Source organism: Mirounga angustirostris, unplaced genomic scaffold (assembly GCF_029215605.1).
Source record: "Mirounga angustirostris isolate CCGP_5_RB_7025 unplaced genomic scaffold, mMirAng1.0.hap1 SCAF_7, whole genome shotgun sequence".
Taxonomy (NCBI): domain Eukaryota; kingdom Metazoa; phylum Chordata; class Mammalia; order Carnivora; family Phocidae; genus Mirounga; species Mirounga angustirostris.
In genome coordinates this window covers 18089602-18111296 of record NW_026991715.1, presented here as the reverse complement: position 1 = coordinate 18111296, position 21695 = coordinate 18089602, and the positions used below count along the sequence as shown (strand labels likewise).

The 21695-nt window shown below is 37.1% G+C and overlaps 1 protein-coding gene across 1 annotated transcript in view; it reads right to left on the bottom strand.

The window, feature by feature from the left end:
• Positions 1-16283: 16283 nt before the first annotated feature.
• Positions 16284-21695, bottom strand: part of SRFBP1 (serum response factor binding protein 1) — a 62916-nt gene continuing 57504 nt past the window's right edge. Inside the window, exons 7-8 of the mRNA XM_045891526.3 lie at positions 20769-20806; positions 16284-16582 (exon numbers count right to left, since the gene is read on the bottom strand). Coding sequence (XP_045747482.1) covers positions 16398-16582; positions 20769-20806 — 223 coding nt within the window. The 3' untranslated portion in view covers positions 16284-16397. The remainder of the gene's footprint in view (positions 16583-20768; positions 20807-21695) is intronic.

Sequence of the window (21695 nt, the reverse complement as noted above, 5' to 3'; positions counted from 1 at the left end):
ATGAGGTAGTTGTTAACAACATGGCCATCTAAGTTCACTGTCAGTGAGTTCACTGAATATCCTGGCTTCAACCACTTGCTGTGTGACCTTCAACAAGTCACCTGACCAACAAGGATTAGGGTGACAGAACAGAATGTAATTATTCTAAACCTTCTTAAGGTTAAAATGACACAATTACCTAATGTTGAGAAGGGATGGAAAAGAAAAGGCAAGTTTGCTACTTCTTTATATTTTTGTAGCTTGGGTCAAAATATGTACTTTAAAGTTGATAAATATATTCATCTGCCTATTCTTAGATTTATTAATATAAAGATAAGCCATAAGCTCATATTTAGCAGTTGAGGAAAGGATACTGAAAGGAAGAAGAAATGGATTAATTTAATCATTATTCCAAACAGACTGTCTAAAGCAGGGGTTGACACATAAGAATCAGTGGCTAAATCAGGCACACCTCCCATTTTGGCAGATAAAGTTTAATGAAATACAGCCATTTGTTTACATATTATCTATGGCTGCTTTTATGCTACAACACTGAAGTCAAGTAACTGCCAGAGCTAAGCTGGAAAGCCTAGAATATTTACTGTCTCGCCTGTTGCAGAAAATGTTTGCTGATACCTGCTCTAAAGCAATAGAGTATCAAGTATAGTATATACAATTACAAGGATAAATATAGCTTCTATTAAAAAATACAAATACTTCATATCATAAAAAAATCACTGACACACAAAAATTGCCTAAAAAGAATAACAATGTAACTGACAGCCGTCTTTTCAATAGAAACTAAGTCAGAGAACAATGATGTATTTTCACAGTAATGGAAGAAAATAATTAGCCAAGATTGGTTACCCTAGTAGACTATCATTTGAGAATGAGATTAAAATAAAGACATTATTTTGACAGGTAAAAACTAAGAAAGCATACCACCTAACAGATCTTCAAGAATACAATGTTAATAAATATGTACTTAAGAAAATAGGCAAATAATAGGAGAAATGAGGTCGGAGACAAAGAAAAATCGATGAACAAAGAAGTTGGTAAGCATGTGAGGAGGTCTACATAAACACTGTAAAAAACAATAATGATATTGTTTAATTTGGAGATAAATTAAAAGGTAGAGCTAAAATATTTGATGCAAATGATTGCAAGATAAGAAAGTGAACTAAGAGTCATGAAGCCTATGTGTTGTCAGGTAGGCTTACTCAATTTAGATTTAAATTTAGATTTAAACAATCACTTTAAAATTTAAAGGGTAATTGCCAAAAAAAATTCCAAAATAGCAGAGAAGGAAAGTGGGAAAAAAACATTTGAAATGCATCTGAAAAAAGGTAGAAAGAGGGAAAGCCAATAGCATAGAAATCACAATGTATCAGAATCCATGGGATGTGGTTAAAAGAGAGTGCAAAGAAAACACTGTGTGTCTTACTTAGGCACACTGTTAACTATCTAATCTAGAAAAAAACGTGTAAAACACAGACATGCAAAATAAGACAAAAGACTTGCGAAATGTAATAAAAGAAACCTCATTTAATATACAGTTGGAGGACAGAAGGGGGAGCTCTCATGCCCTACCACTCGTCGTCAACTGCAAACTCCAGTGGGAGACCTACCCTACCTTCCTCCACAGGAAGAAGCCTACTTTACTGCTCCATCAGGAGGAAGGTAGGATTTCTCCTCAACCAGCAACTCAAGTCAGTGAGAAGCCATCACCACCGTGAATTCTCACTTCCTTCCAATGGACTTGGGTACAAAGCAGCCCCTCCCAATTTTCTCCTTTTCTCTATAAAGTAACATCCCCCTCCTTTGATCTCTGGACTTGCCTATGGCTTGCCATAGCTTGCGTATCCTGAATTGCAATTCTTCTGTTATTCCCAAATAAACCCATTTCACTGGTAAAATCACTGGCTGTTCTACTTTTAAAGGTTGATGGTGAACTACCCCAAACTTGCAGAAGTAATTTTAAAAGCCAACAGATTATATTGTTTTGCTCTAAAATAAAATATATCATGAATGAAATAGTTACTTTCAATATATATATATTTTTAATATTTATTATTTATTTATTTATAAATGTATTTAATTATATTTATAATTTATATATATAAATATATATTGAGTTCAGGTGAAAATCTAAACAAATTAATACAGAAAAGAGAGAGAAAGTTGTCAAAATGCACCAGGCTGAAATATTTTTTTCAGAGTTATTCTCCAATAAGTCTTGAAGAACAAGAGAGAAAAATCACATAGATCATTTTCATAAACGCATAAAAGGTATTTGATAAAATTCAACATCCATTCTTGATTTACAAAAATACACCAAATAAGAGGAATAGATCTTAATATCATAAAACATATCTACCTACATCTACAAGTCAACTTCATACTTAAGACGAAGCACCAGAAGTATTACTATTAATGTCAGGAATAGACAGGAGGTCTACTTTCAGTGCTGTGATTTTATGTTATACTGGATGTAGTAGCCATTCTAATTAGGTAAAAGAAATGGAGTTACAAGGGACACCTGGGTGGCTCAGTTGGTTAAGTGTCTGCCTTCGGCTCAGGTCATGATCTCAGAGTCCTGGGATCAAGTCCTGCATGGGGCTCCTTGCTCAGCAGGGAGCCTGCTTCTCCCTCACCCTCTGCCCCTCCCCCTGCTTGGGCACATGCACGCGCGCACACGCGCTCTCTGTCAAATAACTAACTAACTAACTAAATAAATAAATAAATTCCTAAAAAAAAATAAAAACGATGAGAGTTTGATAACCTGTGTGGAGGAAACTGATGATATGCAGAAGGACACAGTCTTCACATATACACACCATAACTAGTTAGAAGGTTCAAAGTACATCATTTATAACATGTATAAAATCAAATATTCTGTTTGGAAAAAAAATCAAAGTCAAAAGACAAATGATAAAATGAAAATTTTTGCAAATCATGATAGGCAAAGGGCTTATTGCTCTAACATATGAAGAGCCCCTACCAATCAGGAACAAAAATACTAAGAGCCCCAAATAAATATTACCGAAAAACAGGTCCCAGAAAAGAAAATTCAAACTGTGCTGATTGTTCTCACGTTAAATTAGTGACAGTGAACTTTGAATGGGCTCCTAACGCTGCCCAGGACTCATGCCAGTTTCTTACTTCAATTACTCTCATACTTTTTGTAGAAGATTAATTCATACCTTCTCCTCTATAATCAGACATTATCTTCTCTCCCATTCTTACTCTCCACTGCTAACTGCCCAAGTCCAAGCTGCCCTCTCTCTTACTCGAATTACTCTGATAGATTCCTAACTGGGAGCTGTAGCTATTCAATTATAGGAGTCATTAATAAGCTGAAGAAACTTGTATATGTCCATGATTATGTATTCAAACTGACATTTATTCAAATATTTATAGCATATGTATTCAAAAGGCAAATATTTACCTGGGCACCTATTATATACAAGTTTGGGACACGGCAGAGAAGGAAACAGAATCTTTGCACTCACAAAGCTTATATTCTAGATGGAGAGGCTGATGGCTATATAAATACATACATATATATAAAATTATATATGTAATATATATAATATACATAATATATAATATATAATTATATAATATATATTAATATATAATAAATATATAATATATAATATATAATTATATATATTATATATAATATATATCTATGTCTATCTATATCTATTTATATATATATATATATACACATCTCATATATATATATATGTCAGGTGGTGAATGTCAAAGAAGAAAAATCAAGCAAGGAGGAAGAAATAACTGGTTGATGTTTTTGAAGGGAGGTCAGACAAGCTCTCCCTGACAGGATGGCATGCAAATATCAATGTGGAGAACATTAATTCAAGCACTAAATAAAGTAAATTCTATGCATTAATAGTGCAATTATAGTGCTTACAAAATCTTTAAAAATTTGTTAGGGCCTGGGCGCTTGGGTGGCTCAGTCGTTAAGCGTCTGCCTTTGGCTCAGGTCATGATCCCAGGGTCCTGGGATTGAGCCCCACATCTGGTTCCCTGCTCAGTGGGAAGCCTGCTTCTCCCTCTCCCACTCCCCCTGCTTGTATTCCCTCTCTAACTGTGTCTCTCTCTGTCAAATAAATAAAATCTTTAAAAATAAATAAATAAAAATAAAAATTTGATAGGGCCTGAAAAACTTCTCCATTATCACAAGCAGTGTCAGTGATAATAAAAAAAAAAAAAATTCAGAATTGGTCCACACCTATTTCAGACATAAAACAAATTGGTTGTTGTTGGTATATGTGAGGACTATGAACTTTTGTCCATAAAAGGGAGAGTTAAGCCAAACACTGAATTTTTATACCATGCCTAGTTTAAAAATAAACACAAATAACCCTCCTTCTTTCACTTACCCTTTAAGTTTTGGCTGTCTTTATTAAAAAACATCCTTTTAATTTAATCCTGAAAACAACATGGAGAAGGACTTTCTTTCAAAACAAGTCTTCCCTTGAAGAGAAACACATGTTCAAAGTACAAACAACATTCCAGAGTCTGATTTAAGGCTACTTAATTTCTGCATGATGACGTCATACTTAGGCTACTGAACATGTTCGTGTACATATCATTTCTTCTACAATTCTAAAACTTAGGCCCATTCACAGAAGTGGACTTATCATTCTATGCAATTTTGTGTGAGAAGCAAGGACTTCTCAGGTCAGAAAATAATTTCTCAGAGTAATCAAAATTAATACTCCAACATAATTTTTGAAAATAAAATTTACTAGCTAGTTTTAAAATCTGTTTGTAAAGAAAAGACCTAAGAATAGCCAAGAAAATGTTGAGGGGAAAATAAAAAGACTTATGAGTAAACCAGGCTAGTGGGTATCTAAGGAAAACATAAAGCCATAATTAATTAATTAATTAATTAATTAATTAATTAATTTATGGTTGATTTAAATTCCAGTTAGTTAACATGCAGTATAATATTAGTTTCATGTGTAGAACTTAGTGATTCATCACTTACATACAATACCCAATACTCATCACAAGTGCCCTCCTTAACACCCATTACCTATTTCTCTCATTCCCCCCCTCACCACCTCCCCTCTGGTACCCATTGGTTTGTTATCTATAGTTAAGAGTCCCAGGGTCCTGGAATCGAGCCCTGCATTGGGCTCCTTGCTCAGCAGGGAGCCTGCTTCTCCCTCTCCCTCTGCCTGCCCCTCCCCCTGCTTGTGCTCTCTCTCTCTGGCAAATGAATAAATAAAATCTTAAAAAAAAAGTCTGTTTCTTGATTTGTGTATCTCTCTCTTTTTTCCCCATGATCATTTATTTTGTTTCTTAAATTCCACTTATGAGTGAAATCACATGCTATTTGTCTTTTTCTGACTGACTTACTGTGCTTAGCGTAATACTCTCTGCCTCCATCCATGTCATTACAAATGGCAGGATTTCATTCTTTTTTATGGCCAGTAATATTCTACCATGTATATACCACATCTTCTTTACCCATTCAATAGCTAGAATAATTCAGAGTATAATACTGGATCGGAGAAATAGAGGAAAAGAGAACCTAGGAACATTCCTGGGATTGTATAGTGACATTTCAAATCAGTAGACAAAGGATGACCCAACTACTCAAAAGTAGCATTAGGACAATATACATACTGGAAAAAGAGAATAGTTAGATCACCACCACATATCATACATGTATTAAAATAACCTTAGCTCAGTAACTGATAACCAACCTAAATCTCAATGACTTAACCAAATACTTACTTGTTGCTCATGTAAAGCTCAACAGGTGGTGGGATCGGGTTGAGGGGACCTGCTCCACGCAATCATGCAAGGACCCTGGCTGGCGGAAACTTTGTCTTCAAAAGCTATCTTGCAAGGGAGCCCAGGATGTCAACATCCTGCTGGAAAACAAGGGAAGAAATGTGGAAGATTGCCTGCAACATTTTGTGGGGAGGTGATCATCATGTAACCATTTTACCTACATTCCAATGGTCAGCGTTTGCCTAACTGCAAGAAGCTGGGAAATGTACGTTAGCCAGGTACCTGAGGGAAAGAAGAAATAGATGAAGTGAGCACTCCGCTAGCGTCTAATACAGTATGTCTTTCTGGTTACCAAGTATCCTACTGCAACCAGAGCACACTTCCTCGCTCCCCAAGTGAGACAACCCCAAATTCCATCCAGTTACTGCAACCAGCTTCAAGTCCAAGATCTCTGGATGATGACATGGTTCATATATGGATATAGCTCCTTGATATTCAGTGATATTTGCACAAACAACACAAGTTACAGAAATCTCCCTACTGCCACCTGGCCCAACATACATATGGTCAAGCAAGGATAAATTTGTACTAAAAACTGCATCTGGGAAAGGGTACACCAGAGGCATGCAGAAGGCACTGGTCTATTGTAGTTAACGATAAACTTCTGGCAGGAATTATGAGGTCCTTTTAAACTGGCAGTAAGAATATATCCTTGATTTCAACTTTGCTATCGGGGAGGAACTACTTATTCAAAGTTCTTCATAGCTCTGGATCTACTCTTTAGCAGGTTTTTTGTCCAATTGCACATTTGAAATAAATGATGGGGACTGACCCTCCTTGGAGACCTTTAAAGTGTGCAACCCATTTCCTCCCTGAGCAAGTTTGGGAGCCCCCAAATACTTCTAATGACAGAGCATCCAAAGGCTGCTAAAGAAAAGACTTGCAAATTTTTTTTTTGAATTATAAATAAGCAGACTATGTTTTTGAGAGTAAAGTATCTGTTCAGCTACATGCTAGTAGCATCTCCCAAAGTTCCTTCCTAAATATAATTCTCAAGGTTGACTTACTTTTTCCATCCTTTGCCCCCTGTCTTAAAGCAATAATATTTAGGAGGAAATACCACAATTTTATTCAGATCTGTGCTGGAGCCATAAGTCTTAATGGATCTTTGTGCATTAATCTCTTATCATTTGGGACTAGAAGCAATGTTTTTTATCTTTTTTACCTTTTTTTTTTTTTTGTACTTGCAAGGTAACAAATTCTTGTCACATCACATCTCTTTTCTTCTATCACCTTGGTAAATGCAGGTAGTAAAAGTCAACACTCACTACCAACATTACATTTTCTAGCCTTTCCTTAGAGCTATGGGGTCAAGGGCATGTGGTTCACATTCCAAGTAACTGCAAGTAATCTTTTAAAAAACTGTTTCATCACTGTTTTACACAAATCTCGTTTTCTAATACTGGGTATTAGTTTTCATCTTGATTGACTGCTGGACCAATGAATGGCATGTACTATGGATTTATTTTTACAGCAGCATCCACTTTCACCACCAATTTCTGAATCAGAATAACAGCACCTATCAAAAAATAATCCCTAATTTTCATTGTTTAATGCAACAGGTGTTTGCTTTGATAACTTAAATCCAATTGGCTTAAGTGGAGGAGTAAGTAGATGACTATGATTCTCATTTACTTAGGTTCCCAGGCTGATGGCTGTTGCTACATCTTAAAAGGGGGGGGGGGGGGTGTCTTCTAATGTTTTGCTGGGAATTGACATCCAGCAGAGGGATTCAAGAAGAGTGGAGGGTAGAAGAGGATTTTATGGGCTAGACCTGGAAGTGGTTGACACAATTTTGACCCACATTCCACTAAGCAATTCTTAAGTCACAGGACCCAACCTAACTTCAAGAGATGCTGAGAAAGGGCGCCTGGGTGGCTCAGATGGTTAAGCGTCTGCCTTCGGCTCAGGTCATGATCCCAGGGTCCTGGGATCGAGTCCCGCATCGGGCTCCCTGCTCAGCGGGAGCCTGCTTCTCCCTCTGCCTCTTATGAATAAATAAAATCTTTAAAAAAAAAAAAAAGAAAGATGCTGAGAAATACAGATTGATTGTGTACTAATTGATTTGATTAGGTATGCCAATCTGTCAGAACATATAGGGTTAAGTTCCAAACAGATTAAGAGCTAAATATAACATAAGCCTATAAAAAGTACTAGAGAAAAAAAGAGTAGAACTCTTTATGGATGTCAAGAACTTTGCGGGCGCCTGGGTGGCTCAGTCATTAGGCGTCTGCCTTCGGCTCAGGTCATGATCCCAGGGTCCTGGGATCGAGCCCCACATCAGGCTCCCTCCTCGAGGGGAAGCCTGCTTCTTCCTCTCTCACTCCCGCTGCTTGTGTTCCCTCTCTCGCTGTGTCTCTCTCTGTCAAATAAATAAACAAAATCTTAAAAAAAAAAAAAAAAAAAAGAACTTTGCAGGGTATGGAGGTTTCATGGGACTACACTGGCCACTCAGGAGATGGGGGACAGAGCAAAGAAAAAGCTTTCATTGATGGTACACACCTGAAAGGAGATGTTACTGCTTAGACACAAATGCCCACGAGGACTCTTGTTCCCTACTGAAAAAAAGTCTATCACTGTAGGTCACCAAACACTGTCAAGAGGGCACAGGTAAAAACTTAGTGTGGCTTGGGGAAGGGTAAATGGAAAAAAACAAAACAAAACAAAAATTGGATCCCTGGGGAGGGTAAGGAAGCTATCCTGTGCCCAGACTGAGACAGATCTCCTGACTTGGGGCAGGGCAAGAAAGTCTTCCAAACAAGATTCATCAAAGATGCAATGAAGAGTTTAGCTGCCACAAAGAGTGGCAGAATCACAGGATCCACCCACAGTCCTTTCAGTATGAAAACCACAAAAGATTTTGAACATGAAGAACTCAAAGAATTCTTTCCATGAGTCCTTTTTGAGGACTCTACTAGAGAATAAACCTCATCCAAACAAAAAATGACTGGGAAAGCTTTAACAATTCGGCTTTAATATATACTTCTTTGAAAATCAAAATGAAAGCTAAGGTGCAGCAATGGTAGAATAATGTTAGATAGCATGCTCTATATTGTGTGTTCCATATTTCAACGAAGTAAAAATAATGCAACTAAAAGTGGGAGGAGAATAAACTCAATGAAATGAGAGAAGTAGAATAAACTCATTAAATGTAATTTAGGTGAGGGGTGACTGTGTGGTTCAGTCGGTTGAGCGTCCAACTCTTGGTTTTGGCTCCGGTCGTGATCTCATGGGTTGTGGGATGGAGCCCTGAGTTGGGCTCTGAGACCAGTGGGGAATCTGCTTGAAGATTCTCTCCCTCTGCCCCTCCCCCAACTTGTGTGCACACACGCACTCTCTAATAATCTTTTAAAAAATGTAAGTTAGGTGTAAGAGAATGTCATTAAAAATGGACAATATAGATTGTGAATAAAAAAATTAGGGACAATGGGCATTAAAAATGGTGTAACAACTAGAACAGAAATATTAACCTTCCTATGCACCAAATTTAATTTAAAAAAAAGACTGCATGGCAAATACAGTTTGAAGAGAAATAGTAAATATAATAAATACAATAATTACAGCATAAGATAATCTGATAGAACTGAAAGGGAACATATTCACCTTATCAACAAATGTGCAAGGGCTGACTCTGCCTATTAAATGGAAAGATTTTCAGCTTGGCTCATAAAGACCTAACCATATGCTCTATTCAAGAAACATACCTAAAACAGACTGATTCAGAAAGGTTAAAAAGAAAGGGATGGTCAAATGTATTCCAGGCAAATGGGTACACTAAAAAAGCAGGGACAGCAATACTGATGTTAGATCAAGTAGAAAGGAAACAATAGTAGGGAAAGGTTTTCTGACTATAATTTCAAATTCATATACAAAAATGAAATAAAAGGAAAGAGAAAAAGAAACTGAAGCATCTGACTACATACAATAAGTGACAGAAAAACATGATAAAAAAGACAACTGACAAATTGGGGAAACAATATTTGTAATACACAAACAGATAAAGGGCTAGTATATGTAATATATAAATAAATCTTAAAAATGATGGGAAAAAGTCAAAAACAAAAACAAAAACAACTCACTGGTGGAAAAATGGGCAAGACATGAAAAAATTCACAAAAATAGATATAAAAAAGGCACTTAATAATTTTTAATGAGTATTGTACTATACCCATAATAAGGAAAATGCATAGTAAAACTACCTCAAGGTAACATTTCTCACTTATCCAACGGACAGAATTAAAAATGTAGAACACCTTACTCTATTGGAGAGGTTGTGGTAAAACAGGACTCTCTCTTGTGTTGCTGGTGTTAAGCACAATCTTCATTGTGGAAAATTTGGCAGTAGTTAAAACTACAAATGCACTTACCTTCTGACTTAACATTTCTACCCTAGGAACTTACCCCAAAGACCTAACTCCAATAATATGAAAACACATTTTCTTTGAAATATTTTTTGTAACTGCAAGATATGGAAAATAACTTGTATGCCCAGACACAGATGAGTGGCTGAATAAACTGACGGGTCTATCTAATGAGGTATTAGAAAGTTTTTTGTTGTTGTTGTTTCTTTGTTTTAAATAAGGAAAATCCTTATGGACATATGTGCAGTGATTCCAGGATATATTTTTAAATAATAATAAAAAAAAGGTTTTTTTGTTTTTGTTTTTGAGAGAGAGAGAGCGCACAGTAGGGGTGGGGTGCCAAGGGGGAGGGAGAAAGAATCTTAAGCAGGCTGTGGGCTCAGTGTGGAGCCTGATGCAGGGCTCCAATCCCATGACCCTGAGATCATGACCTGAGCTGAAATCAAGAGTCAGACACTTAACCAACTGAGCCACCCAGGAGCCTTGAAAAAAAGTAAAATTTATTAAATCACCTAGGAATGTTAATTTTTGCATTAAGAGCAGAAAATAAAGAAATAAAGATACGTATATTATACATTTATTCACCTGTGCAAACAGAAACACGGAAAGCATATACCAGGGACTAATGAGATGGATTATCTACAGGGAGGGGTGGGAATGGGGTAAAAAGAAAAGAAACAATTGGGAGCAGGAAAGCAGGAGTTGCCACCTCTCAAAGTATATCATTTTGTGCAGCTCTGACTTATGGAACAATGTTCATGTTTCACACACATAAAGAAAAAATATAAATAAAATCACCAAGGATGGAGGAAAATTCCTCAAGTAAAACACATCAGAAACGTGAATTGAAGTGCATTTCAGATGAAGTACTACATGGAAGGAAGGCAGTGAAAATGCACTAACCCAGGTCACTTTTTATTATTACTCTAAAAATTGAGATATAATTCACATACCATAACATTCACGCTTTTAAAGTACATAATTCAGTGGATTTTTGTATATTCACAAAGTTCTGCCACTAACACCACCATCCAATTCCAGAACACATTCATCAATCCCAAAAAGAAAGCCATCCATACCCATTAGTCACTCAGTGTCGCTCCCTCCCCTAGACCTTAGCAATCACTAATTTACTAATTGGTCTCTATGGATTTACCTATTGTGGGTATTTCATGTAAGTGGAACCATACTTTGTGTTTGGCTTCTTTCTTAACCTAATGCTTTCAAAGTTCATTCATGTCATAGTACATATCAGTACTTCATGCCTTTTTAGGGCTGAATAATATTCCATTGTATGTATATACCATTTTTGCTTATCCAGTCACCAACTGATGGATATTTGGCTTGTTTCTTCTTTTCGGCTATTATGCATATGCTACTATGAACATTCATGATCAAGTTTCTGTTGGAACGTTTTCAATTCTTTTAGGGTCTATAGCTACCAGTGAAAGTGCAGTTCATATGGGACTCTCACTATGCCTATGTTGGGACACTTGATGGTATCCCATGAGTCTTTGAGGATCTCTGTTCATTATCATTCATGTTTTTTTTTTCTCCTGTTCCTAAAACTGGATAATCTCAATTGATCTATCTTTAGTTTCACCAAGTCTTTCTTCTACCTGCTCCAATCTGCTGTTGACCACTTATGTTTAATTTTTCCTATCAGTTATGGTACTTTTAAATTCCTAAATTTATTTTTGTCTCTTCTTTATAATTTCTATTTCATTATTGATATTCTCTATATGGTGAGGCATTGTTATCAGACTTTCTTTTAGTTCTTTAAACATTGTTTCCACTAGTTCTTTGCACATATTCTCAAAATAGCTTATTTAATGTCTTTGTTGAGTAAATCCAAAGTCTGGACCTCTTTGGGGACAGTTTGTTTTTCTTCTTCCCTGTATATGGGGTATACTTTGTTTCTGCATATGTCTTAGGGTGTTTTATTTTAAACTGGTCATTTTAAGTAATATATTACAATGGTGAAAATCTAAAAACCAGATACTCTCCCCTCCCTAGGGCTTGTTATTGTTTTTTGTTGTTATTTAGTGGACTTCTTTGAACTTGTGAAGTCTATATTCTTTGTTGAGTGTGGCCATTAAAGTTTCTGCTTCATTAGTTTAGTGGTATACTACTAACTAGACAGATTTCCTTAAATGCTTGGAATACTACTGTGATTTTGCTGAGAGACTGTGTGTGTGTTTGTGTGTGTGCTGGGGCACACCTTCAACACAGCCAGGAAGTTGACAATTCCACCTGAGCCTTCATTTCCTGCCAGTCAGCTAGAAGTGACAGTTTAGGGCCTTCTCAGCTCTTCCCTGAACATACACACAGCACTACGCAAGCACATGACTTGCTTAATTCCAAGAAATATGTCAGAACTCGTCAAAGTCCCTAGAGATACTGAATTCTCCAGATTTCCTTTTAAGCTTTTTGACAAATTTGTTTGCAACTGTTACTCATTGCCTCAAGCAACTGTGATGTTAAACAATTACCTCTGATTGTTTTTGAAAATATCAGGAAAAAGGCTTTCGCACTGAGCAAGTTCTCAGTCAAGTGGGGTCTTCCAGTGAACTACCGTATTTGTCAAATAATGACAATTCTCAGTGAATATATCGTTGAAGAAGCTCCAACCCTGTTCTGTTTCTCCTAGTGGCTGCCAGGCTGCTGGTTTTCACTGTGATTGTTGGCTGTTGGTTTTCAAAACTATCATGGATCTGAGGAGTGAAAGATGCAAATAGGGAAAGTTAAAACGTCACAAAGATTACTGTTCTATCAAGACTCATCCATTTTTCTTGAAAAATACTCCCTGGATTGTAGTAAACCTGTGGTTAACTCCATAGTTCTAAAAAAGTTCATTCTGATAATACAGTGTTCTCAGTGGTTTTTATGGGGAAAATAATTTCTGTACATCTTTACTCCATCATTTTTGATGACATCATCCCAGGCAACTTTCAAACTTAGTTTTGAGAACATATGTCTTCAAGCAAAAGAAAAAAGAACTCTAAACTTATACTGAACTTCGGCTAGTAGACTTTTATTTTGCGGAGGCATCAGTTAGCAACTCTAAAACTGTATTCTAGGGTTTTGTGGATAATGGGAACCATCTTTCTTACTGTTAGATGGGAAAAGAACACAAGACACAGACTGAGTAGGCTCCCACTGGCCAAATTATGGACAATTTGAACATGAAAATAAATAATGGATTTCTACTTCTGTAGTAACAGGAATCCGATTTGCCATTCTACATTAAAGAACTAGAACAATGGAAAAAATAAAATACATGACTTAGGTTTTCAGACAATGGACAAAAAGCAGTACAGCATAGTAATACCTGAGAGTGAAAACAAACCAGTTGAGTGCTTTAGCTCATTGCATGAAGTTTCCAAACTATACCACAGAGGGGGAAGGAATTCCAGATAACTCAGTGGCCTCTCTGAAGAGACAGAATTCAGGGTTTGCATAGGCTACTGTGACTAGAATTTGTGACGCAAAATACAAAAGAGGATGAGATGAACAGAAAGAAGTGCTCTGGAGATCTTTGGAAGGATCCCCTAAAACCTACGGCATAAGACTAATCTGTGCAATGTGTATGAGGAATCTACCAAGGCCAGGGAAAAAATTCACTAGAAAGGAGTTTGTGAAGCAACTTACACTTGGCCAGGTATAGTTTTTGTTCTCATCTCACCAGATGTAACAGAAAGATTTGCTAGTAGAAAAAGCATTAGGCAGAGTGCTTAGAATGGTAATGCCTCTGGAGCCAAATGAGCCCTAGGCCAGGCTTTCTCAATCTCAGCACTGTTGACACTTTGCACTTGATAATTCTTTGTTGTATATAATGTAGAATGTTTAGTAGCATCCCTGGCCTATATCCATTAGATGTGACACAAAAATGTCTGCGGACATTGCCGAATGTTCCCTAAAGGTAAAACTGCCCCAAATGGAGAACCATTGCAGACAAGATCATTAAAATAGCTACTAATATTCCGTATGTTCAAGGAAGTAGAGGAAAAACCTGAACATGATAAGAAGACGTATGTAATATTACAACAAAAACAACAGCAAAGAGAGACGGGGGAAAAAAGAAGAGGAGGAGGAAGAGGAGGGGAGGGGTAGAAGGATGAGAGTGAAGGATAAAGCAAGTGCAATAAAGTGTTATCGATTGGAGAACCTGGGTGAAGGATACTGTGTGGTAAAGAACTTGGCTTTGCCCAAGGGAATTGCCCTTGCCTTTGGTTTCCTGGAGCCATCTATGTAATACCTGATAAAAGTATGTTTGTTTAGGGCAGCAGTTAGCTACACTAAAAAAGACAAACCATGTAACTGAGGATGGGGAATTTGGGATCATGTGGTATCAGTCATCTGGGACAATCATTTGGGCAATCAACTGCTTATGTTTATATACTGCAGACACAACAAAAAATCTACACACCAAAGCTTCAGTGAGCTTCTGAGATTGGCAATACTCTATGCACATTGATGCCAGGATGGTAATGCGTCCTGAGGACAACAGAAGCTTTGTGTTAGAACCCTCACAGACGGGTGCCTGGGTGGCTCAGTTGGTTAAGCGACTGCCTTCGGCTCAGGTCATGATCCTGGAGTCCCAGGATCGAGTCCCGCATCGGGCTCCCTGCTCGGCAGGGAGCCTGCTTCTCCCTCTGACCCTCCCCCCTCTCATGTGCTCTCTCTCTCTCATTCTGTCTCAAATAAATAAAATCTTAAAAAAAAAAAAAAAAAAGAACCCTCATAGACATGGTTCTATGCATCTCTTCCTTTGACAGGTTTTAATTTGTACCCTTGCCCTGTAATGAACAATGACTTTCAGTAGGTTTCATGTGTGTATATAAACAGGTTTCAGTAAGTTCTGGGAGTTTTTCTAGCAAATTTTTGAACCTGAGGGTGTTTGGGGAACCCACCCCCAACCAATGCCATCTCCAAACCTGCAGCTGGTGTCAGAAGTGACAGTGGTCCTGTGGGGGCTCTTCCCTCTAACTCTGTAGCTGGACCCTAACTCCTTGTGGTAGGGTAAGAAGTCTTGGCCAGACTTGGTAGTCTGGAGGACACTGCTCTCAACCTCGCAGTTTGGCTAAATCTGGGGAGCCATGGAGACATTTTTCTTTCACTTTTCCTGTAATAATTTTTCATAATTAAAATTTCATTGAAATTAATTTTAATTTTGCATAATTGACATTATGTCAAAATAAAAATTTAAAAGACAAAAGTAGAAAAAACAAATTTTGCTTTCAACATAGCAAAAACAATTTTTTCTGTATAATCTCTTGAATTCCATTGCTTTAGTTATCTAAATTCTTAAGCTCTTGAAAATGAAAGAAATGACTCTCCAAAGCTTATGAATTTCTGCAAACCAGGGGGCTTTCCTTGCCATTAACAGTAAGATGGAATTTAGTTATCTTTATTTAGTTAACCAAGAACCTTTAATTTCTTCCAGAGAAGTGGAAAGTGAAACATTTGAAAGGATTTTTAAAATCCCGTTTTCCTTTGAAATTAATAGTACTCCATAAAGAGTAGTTCCTTTGAGTCATCTCATCACTGCACTCAGTTATCTGGAAATGCTTCTTCAATCACACCTCCTTCAGAGTTTATCCTTTTGAATTCTAATCCACAATTCCACAAAAAAATGTTTCTATAAAAGTGCATGGTCAAGTAACTACATGTTATACATTCTTGATTTAAACAAATATTTCTATGCAGTGAGATATATAACAAATTATTGGTTGTGGTGCTACATTTAAACATGTATGTTGCCTAAAAAACTGAGGTATAATTCAGAAATGAAAAACTGCCCTTGAATCTATTTTAAAACAGACAAAAAGTAGATCACAAATAATTACAAATATAATAAAAATTAATATTTATTTGTTAATGTATTATCTCTATACCCATATAAAAGTTACTATCTTAGTTTTGCTAAGAATTACTTTTAGCAAAGGTGATCTCTTTTAAATAACTATAATTTCCTAATATTTTCCATTATTATTTTAATGTATCTCTCAAAATTTATTTTCAAAGCAAGACACAGAGTTAAACCTGGTGATAAGCACAAATTAGAAGTCTGAGACAGCTATTTCAAAATTTTTTCATAGAGGGAACAGCGTGGGTATATTATTAAAAATCAATTTAAGTATGTACTTGATTTGTGGTAGGCTTATGTAAACATAACTTTAATAATGGGCTGGTTCACAAAAAGAGGTACTATACTAATCAATCATCAAATGTAATTTTTTTTCCCTGAAACACAGCAATTTTAGATTGCTGCTCTTTTCGCCTCTTGCTTGCTTCCCACGAAGGATGAAGAGGCAGCTGTGATTGCTGTTTTGTACTTTGAAGTCCTCTTTGTGCACTCTTATTAAACAGATTCTTAAGCTGAGGTTCATTTTGCTGAAAACCTGGGAGGAGAAAGCAAAAATAGTGAGAAATAACCACATACTTACATAGCATATAAGAGAAAGAGATTTCATTTTCTCACATCAGTATTTAAGGAAGGAATTTAGTTTTACTTAAACAAAATACATTACAGTTTAAAATCTAAGTCCAACAGGGAACAGTGTGAAATTGAAATATACACATCAACAGGCAATTCTGGGACACATGCTTTCTAATCTTTTATTTTTTTTCCTAATCTTTTAAACAGATGCAAATTGTTTGTCTCCTAACATATGTTGTGCTGTCTTATTTACATTGGCAGTAAGAAAGGAAAGAATGCAGACAATATGGAAGGCCAAAAAAATCCCAAAAGAGCATCTTATATTTTCAAAGGAATATCATTGGTTTAAGGTAACTGTATATGGAGCCGATGTAGCCAGAAAATTCACATGTATTTATTAAGATATTGGATTTGACAACGTTGATGGGAGAGATGTATTTTTAAAGGGTTACTAATTGATTCTACTCCCTTCTATTACTGAACATAAAATTATTATAAAATAAATTACTGAATTTACTCAAATATAAGACAAGGTTCTTTTCCAATCATAAAATTATCCACCAGATAAGAGGGTGGCAAATTGTTTCTAGACCTTACGGCCTCTTATGTTATACTTTAAACTATGTTATTTTGAACAATAAAGTAGTGTTTGGGAGAGACACACCAGCCAGAAGACACATGAATCAATGCATGTTTATGGAATCAGGGGAGAAACAAAGGGAGACAAAAATTTAACATAGATTTTTTTTTTTTTGAAGTAGTCCTAGAGATGTGTACTTTCTCCACTATGAGTTAGACATCATTCACTGTCAAAAGCCTTTTAAAGATCTTCTTAAAAAGCAAATGTCATAATGTTACACAAACAAATGCACACAACTTGGGATAACATTTCCGAAATACTACCGTACAAAGAATGCAACATGTCCTGAATCCTGTACAAATCACATGTGGTCTAAAACCCAATATAATATTCAGGATGGCTCTAGTATGGAGATTCAGCCCCGGAGCAGAGTTACGAGTCAAGAATGTTCTTCTCAACCAAACCCGAGAATCTTAACACAGTAGACACTAAATGATGGTGGGGGTGGGAAAAAATACCCTCAAACATAAAGAAGGCAAGTTTGAGAACTAGCTCTAGGGGAAGATTGTTGGTATGGTGACTAGCTCATGGATGGACTAAATGGAAACCCAGAAGTCAGAAATCCACTACATTTCTGAGAGACCTGTGTTGTGGAAGAAATCGTATGTCTGGGCTGAAAAACTCTCTCTTGAATGTTAAAGACTTTGAACTGTCTTCAGGACCATGTGTTTTTACCAGTCACTTGGGGCTCTAGTAATGAAGAACCAAGAATTTAAATGTTAAATAAAACTGTTACATAAAAAATTGATTTAAATAAGGCAGTATTTAAAATAATATATACTTTATATAATTATGGAAAGTAAATTGATATCTGTAAACAAACTGATATACTAAACACTATAAATATATAAGCTAAGCAAAAAACAAAAACCCTTTCATCACTTGGGTCTCCTCACAGGGAAAATGTGGGAGTGCCTCAAGTTTACAGTTCTCCTGCTTATGAATATAAGGTCAGTGAGGCAGATTGCCATGTGTCTGCCAGACCTAGTTTTCTTTTCCTGCTGGGTGCACAAGCTGGATGCATTGCCCATCCTGACTACAGTTAAATGAGGCATGTAACTGAGTTACAGCCAATGGCATAAGAACAAAAGGCCTGACCATAAACATCTCACGCTCGATCCTTTCATCCTCTCTCTGCCTGCAGGGAGCACAGCGAAGTCCTGGAGGCACAAGAAGGAAGAAGAGTACAAGCAGCGCAGAGACAGTAATGAATGAGAAATGAATCAGCACGATGTGGGAGTTACGTGTGACAGCAGGCAGTCTACTACAAATACCAGAGTGGTACTAGGGAGGAGGATACAGCCATACATGCTGTATGTTTTACAGCATACAAATTTGGCAGTGGCTTCGCAGTTTAGTGGTAGGTAGAAGGAAATGGACACCTTAGTTTGCAAAGTACGCATGCTTCTTATGCTAAGGAAGCGGGTAAAACTGTGGCCAGTGGAGAACCTGGGAAGCAGGCTGTGGGCCTATGGAGTTTGCAGCACCAGGGTAAGTGGGTGGGAAGAATAAAAAAATTAGCGTGCTGATGGCTCTTTGGCAATGGACTACAAAACAGGGAAAGAACTCGCTAGCTCACAGGCAGAAACTAAAGGGAACAGAGTGTCCAGATATTTGAGAACTACGGTTTAGAAAAGCCTCTGGACTTCAAACGGTAAGACGTAAGACTCAGAAAGGTTTTTTTTTTTTTTTAAAGATTTTATTTATTTATTTGATACAGAGAGTGAGAGAGCACAAGCAGGGGGAACAGTAGAGGGAGAGGGAGAAGCAGGCTTCCCCACCGAGCAGGGAGCTCGATGCGGGGCTTGATCCCATGACCCTGGGATCATGACCTGAGCCGAAGGCAGACGCTTAACGACTGAGCCACCCAGGCGCCCCAGACTGAGAAAGATTTTAAGCAGGAAAGGTCTATGGAGATTCAGCCCTGGAGCAGAGTTACGAGTCAAGAATGTTCTTCTCAACCAAACCTGAGAATCTTAACACAGCAGACACTGAATGATGGTGGGGGTGGGAAAAAATACCCTCAAACATGAAGAAGGCAAGTTTGAGAACTAGCTCTAGGGGAAGATTGTTGGTATGGTGACTAGCTCATGGATGGACTAAATGGAAACCCAGAAGTCAGAAATCCACTACATTTCTGAGAGACCTGTGTTGTGGAAGAAATTCTATGTCTGCGCTGAAAAACTCTCTCTTGAATATTAAAGACTTTGAACTGTCTTCAGGACCATGTGTTTTTACCAGTCACTTGGGGCAACTCCCAAGGAAATTATACTAAATGTCCACTTCAGATGTGGCCATGGAACACAGACCTCCCCAGAACAGTCAGAAAACATGAAGAACAATGGATAAAGAAGTTCCTCTAGATAAACATGTTATGTGCCTCCCAATTTTCCCTTAATTGACTGGGAGTTTGTATTATGGTTACCTTGTCCCTGACCTGCCACTAAATATATGGTATGAGCTGGGGACAGGTAGTCTGTCTTTCAGTGACCAGGCCATCAAATTTTGAGCAGTCACATCCATGAGACCGGATGGAAACAAAGGACTGCATCACTGGTGGATGATGCTGGGCTTTGAGCTTGGATGCAGGGACTGGGTGGGACTCTGAGCTGGCTTCTTTGGGAAGGAGATAAAGTGTGCTCTGTGTGGGGGACAGTGAAATGAGCACCTGGTGAGAGAAAGGATAGTCACTGGCAGACAGTTACATGTTTAAGAAATTCTACTTCCTTTTTCCTCTTAACCACACAGTTAGATTGCATTTCTTAGCTCCCCTGTGGCTAGATGGTGTCATATAATTGAATTCTGGCTAATGAAATGTGAGCAGAACTGATTCCTGCCACTTTCAGACCTGGCTCATGAAAACTTCCTGCAAAACCGTCCATGTACTCTTCCCTTCTGGAGGAGTATCTGGAAACTGCAGGAGGAAGGAACCAAAAGATGAAAGGTGCCTGATTCCTGAATTACTATATGAAACACAGCCCCTCTGCCACCTCACAGTGGACTGTGATGTGCATGAAAAATGTATTTTTATTATTTTAAGCCAGTGAGAATTTGGAATTATGTACAGAAGTCCGCCCACCCAAATATATGTAACTTGATTTGTTATGAATTAATGTGAAAATACTTTGATTTTACTCTGAACCTAGAAAGTGACATACTAGTTACTGAATGCTTAATGGCATGATGCCGACTAAGATATAACTTAAAGTTATATCTTAAAATTTAAAGAATGTACTAGTTTATTCAGTTCAAGATAAATCAACTAGACCCAGTATTTCCTGGTAAGTTTTGCTTATATCTTTCATACTGGTAGCAGATAGGTAAAAACAAACAAACAAACAATTAAAATTTAAAAATTATACTGATAATTGAAAGATCTTCTTGTCCCCTTCCTGTGGGTACCTACGTATTTCATTCAGGCTATTAAGTAACCAGAACTTTTCATTCTTCTACTCTGGCAGAGCATTAGTCAATTTCATGTCAAGGTCAGGCAGCCATTAATACATACCTGGGGTTCTGCTTTTTGGAGCCTGTTCTCTGTAATTTCTAAAAGAAGAAAAAGACCATTAGGACTTAAAAAAGATAACTGACCTTAAGAAGATAACGTAAAAAAAAACTAGGGATAAAACTCACTCAAAGGACTATTGTACTCCCTCATCCCACCAGCAATCAATAAAAAAATGATAAAACCCCTAGTTTTATCTGTATCAAAGTCTGTGAGACTCCAGTGATACTGCAGAAACATGGGAGTTTCCCTCTCACCCCCCCTACATGGACTTCTGGTCATAAAATATTCTATCTTGGTTACTTGTGTCTACTCTTGAGGACTATCCAGATAAAGAATTTCAAAAGTCTTCTTACAGGGGGAATGAGTCACATATTACACAAAATCATTTTGTGGGAGATGGAAAGCATGAGTGTATTATTCTCAAGTGAGGAAAAAAAATGGAGCCTTCTGGAGCAAGTTTGGGAGATATAAAAAATATTTTAATTAATTTCAAGGTCTCAAATATGGTTTGTGTCTTTTCCATACTCCTACTTCTTTGGAAAATGTTTACTTCATGTGTTTCTATTTTATTAAAAATTATCCCTGACTTATACATAAACAGAAAACAGTTTCCTGAAGAAGGTAGCTCTTACTGAAGAAATTAGCTAACCATGATATTTATCCTAAAATGTGAAGTTATTCCCTCTCAGATTAGAATTACAAATGAAATGAAACTTATTGATGTAGAACAGAAGAGCTGTGAAAGGTGGTGGTTAACAGCAGGGACAGAGACAGCAATATTATCCGATATAAAGCAGTCTGGAGGAACTCGGAGTTAGAGCAAACAGCTGTATATACTGAAATAGCAATGCACAAGAAAATGACTGATGTTTACAATAATGGCCCTCAGTTATCAAGAAAAGAAAAAAAAACACCACCATTCTTTTC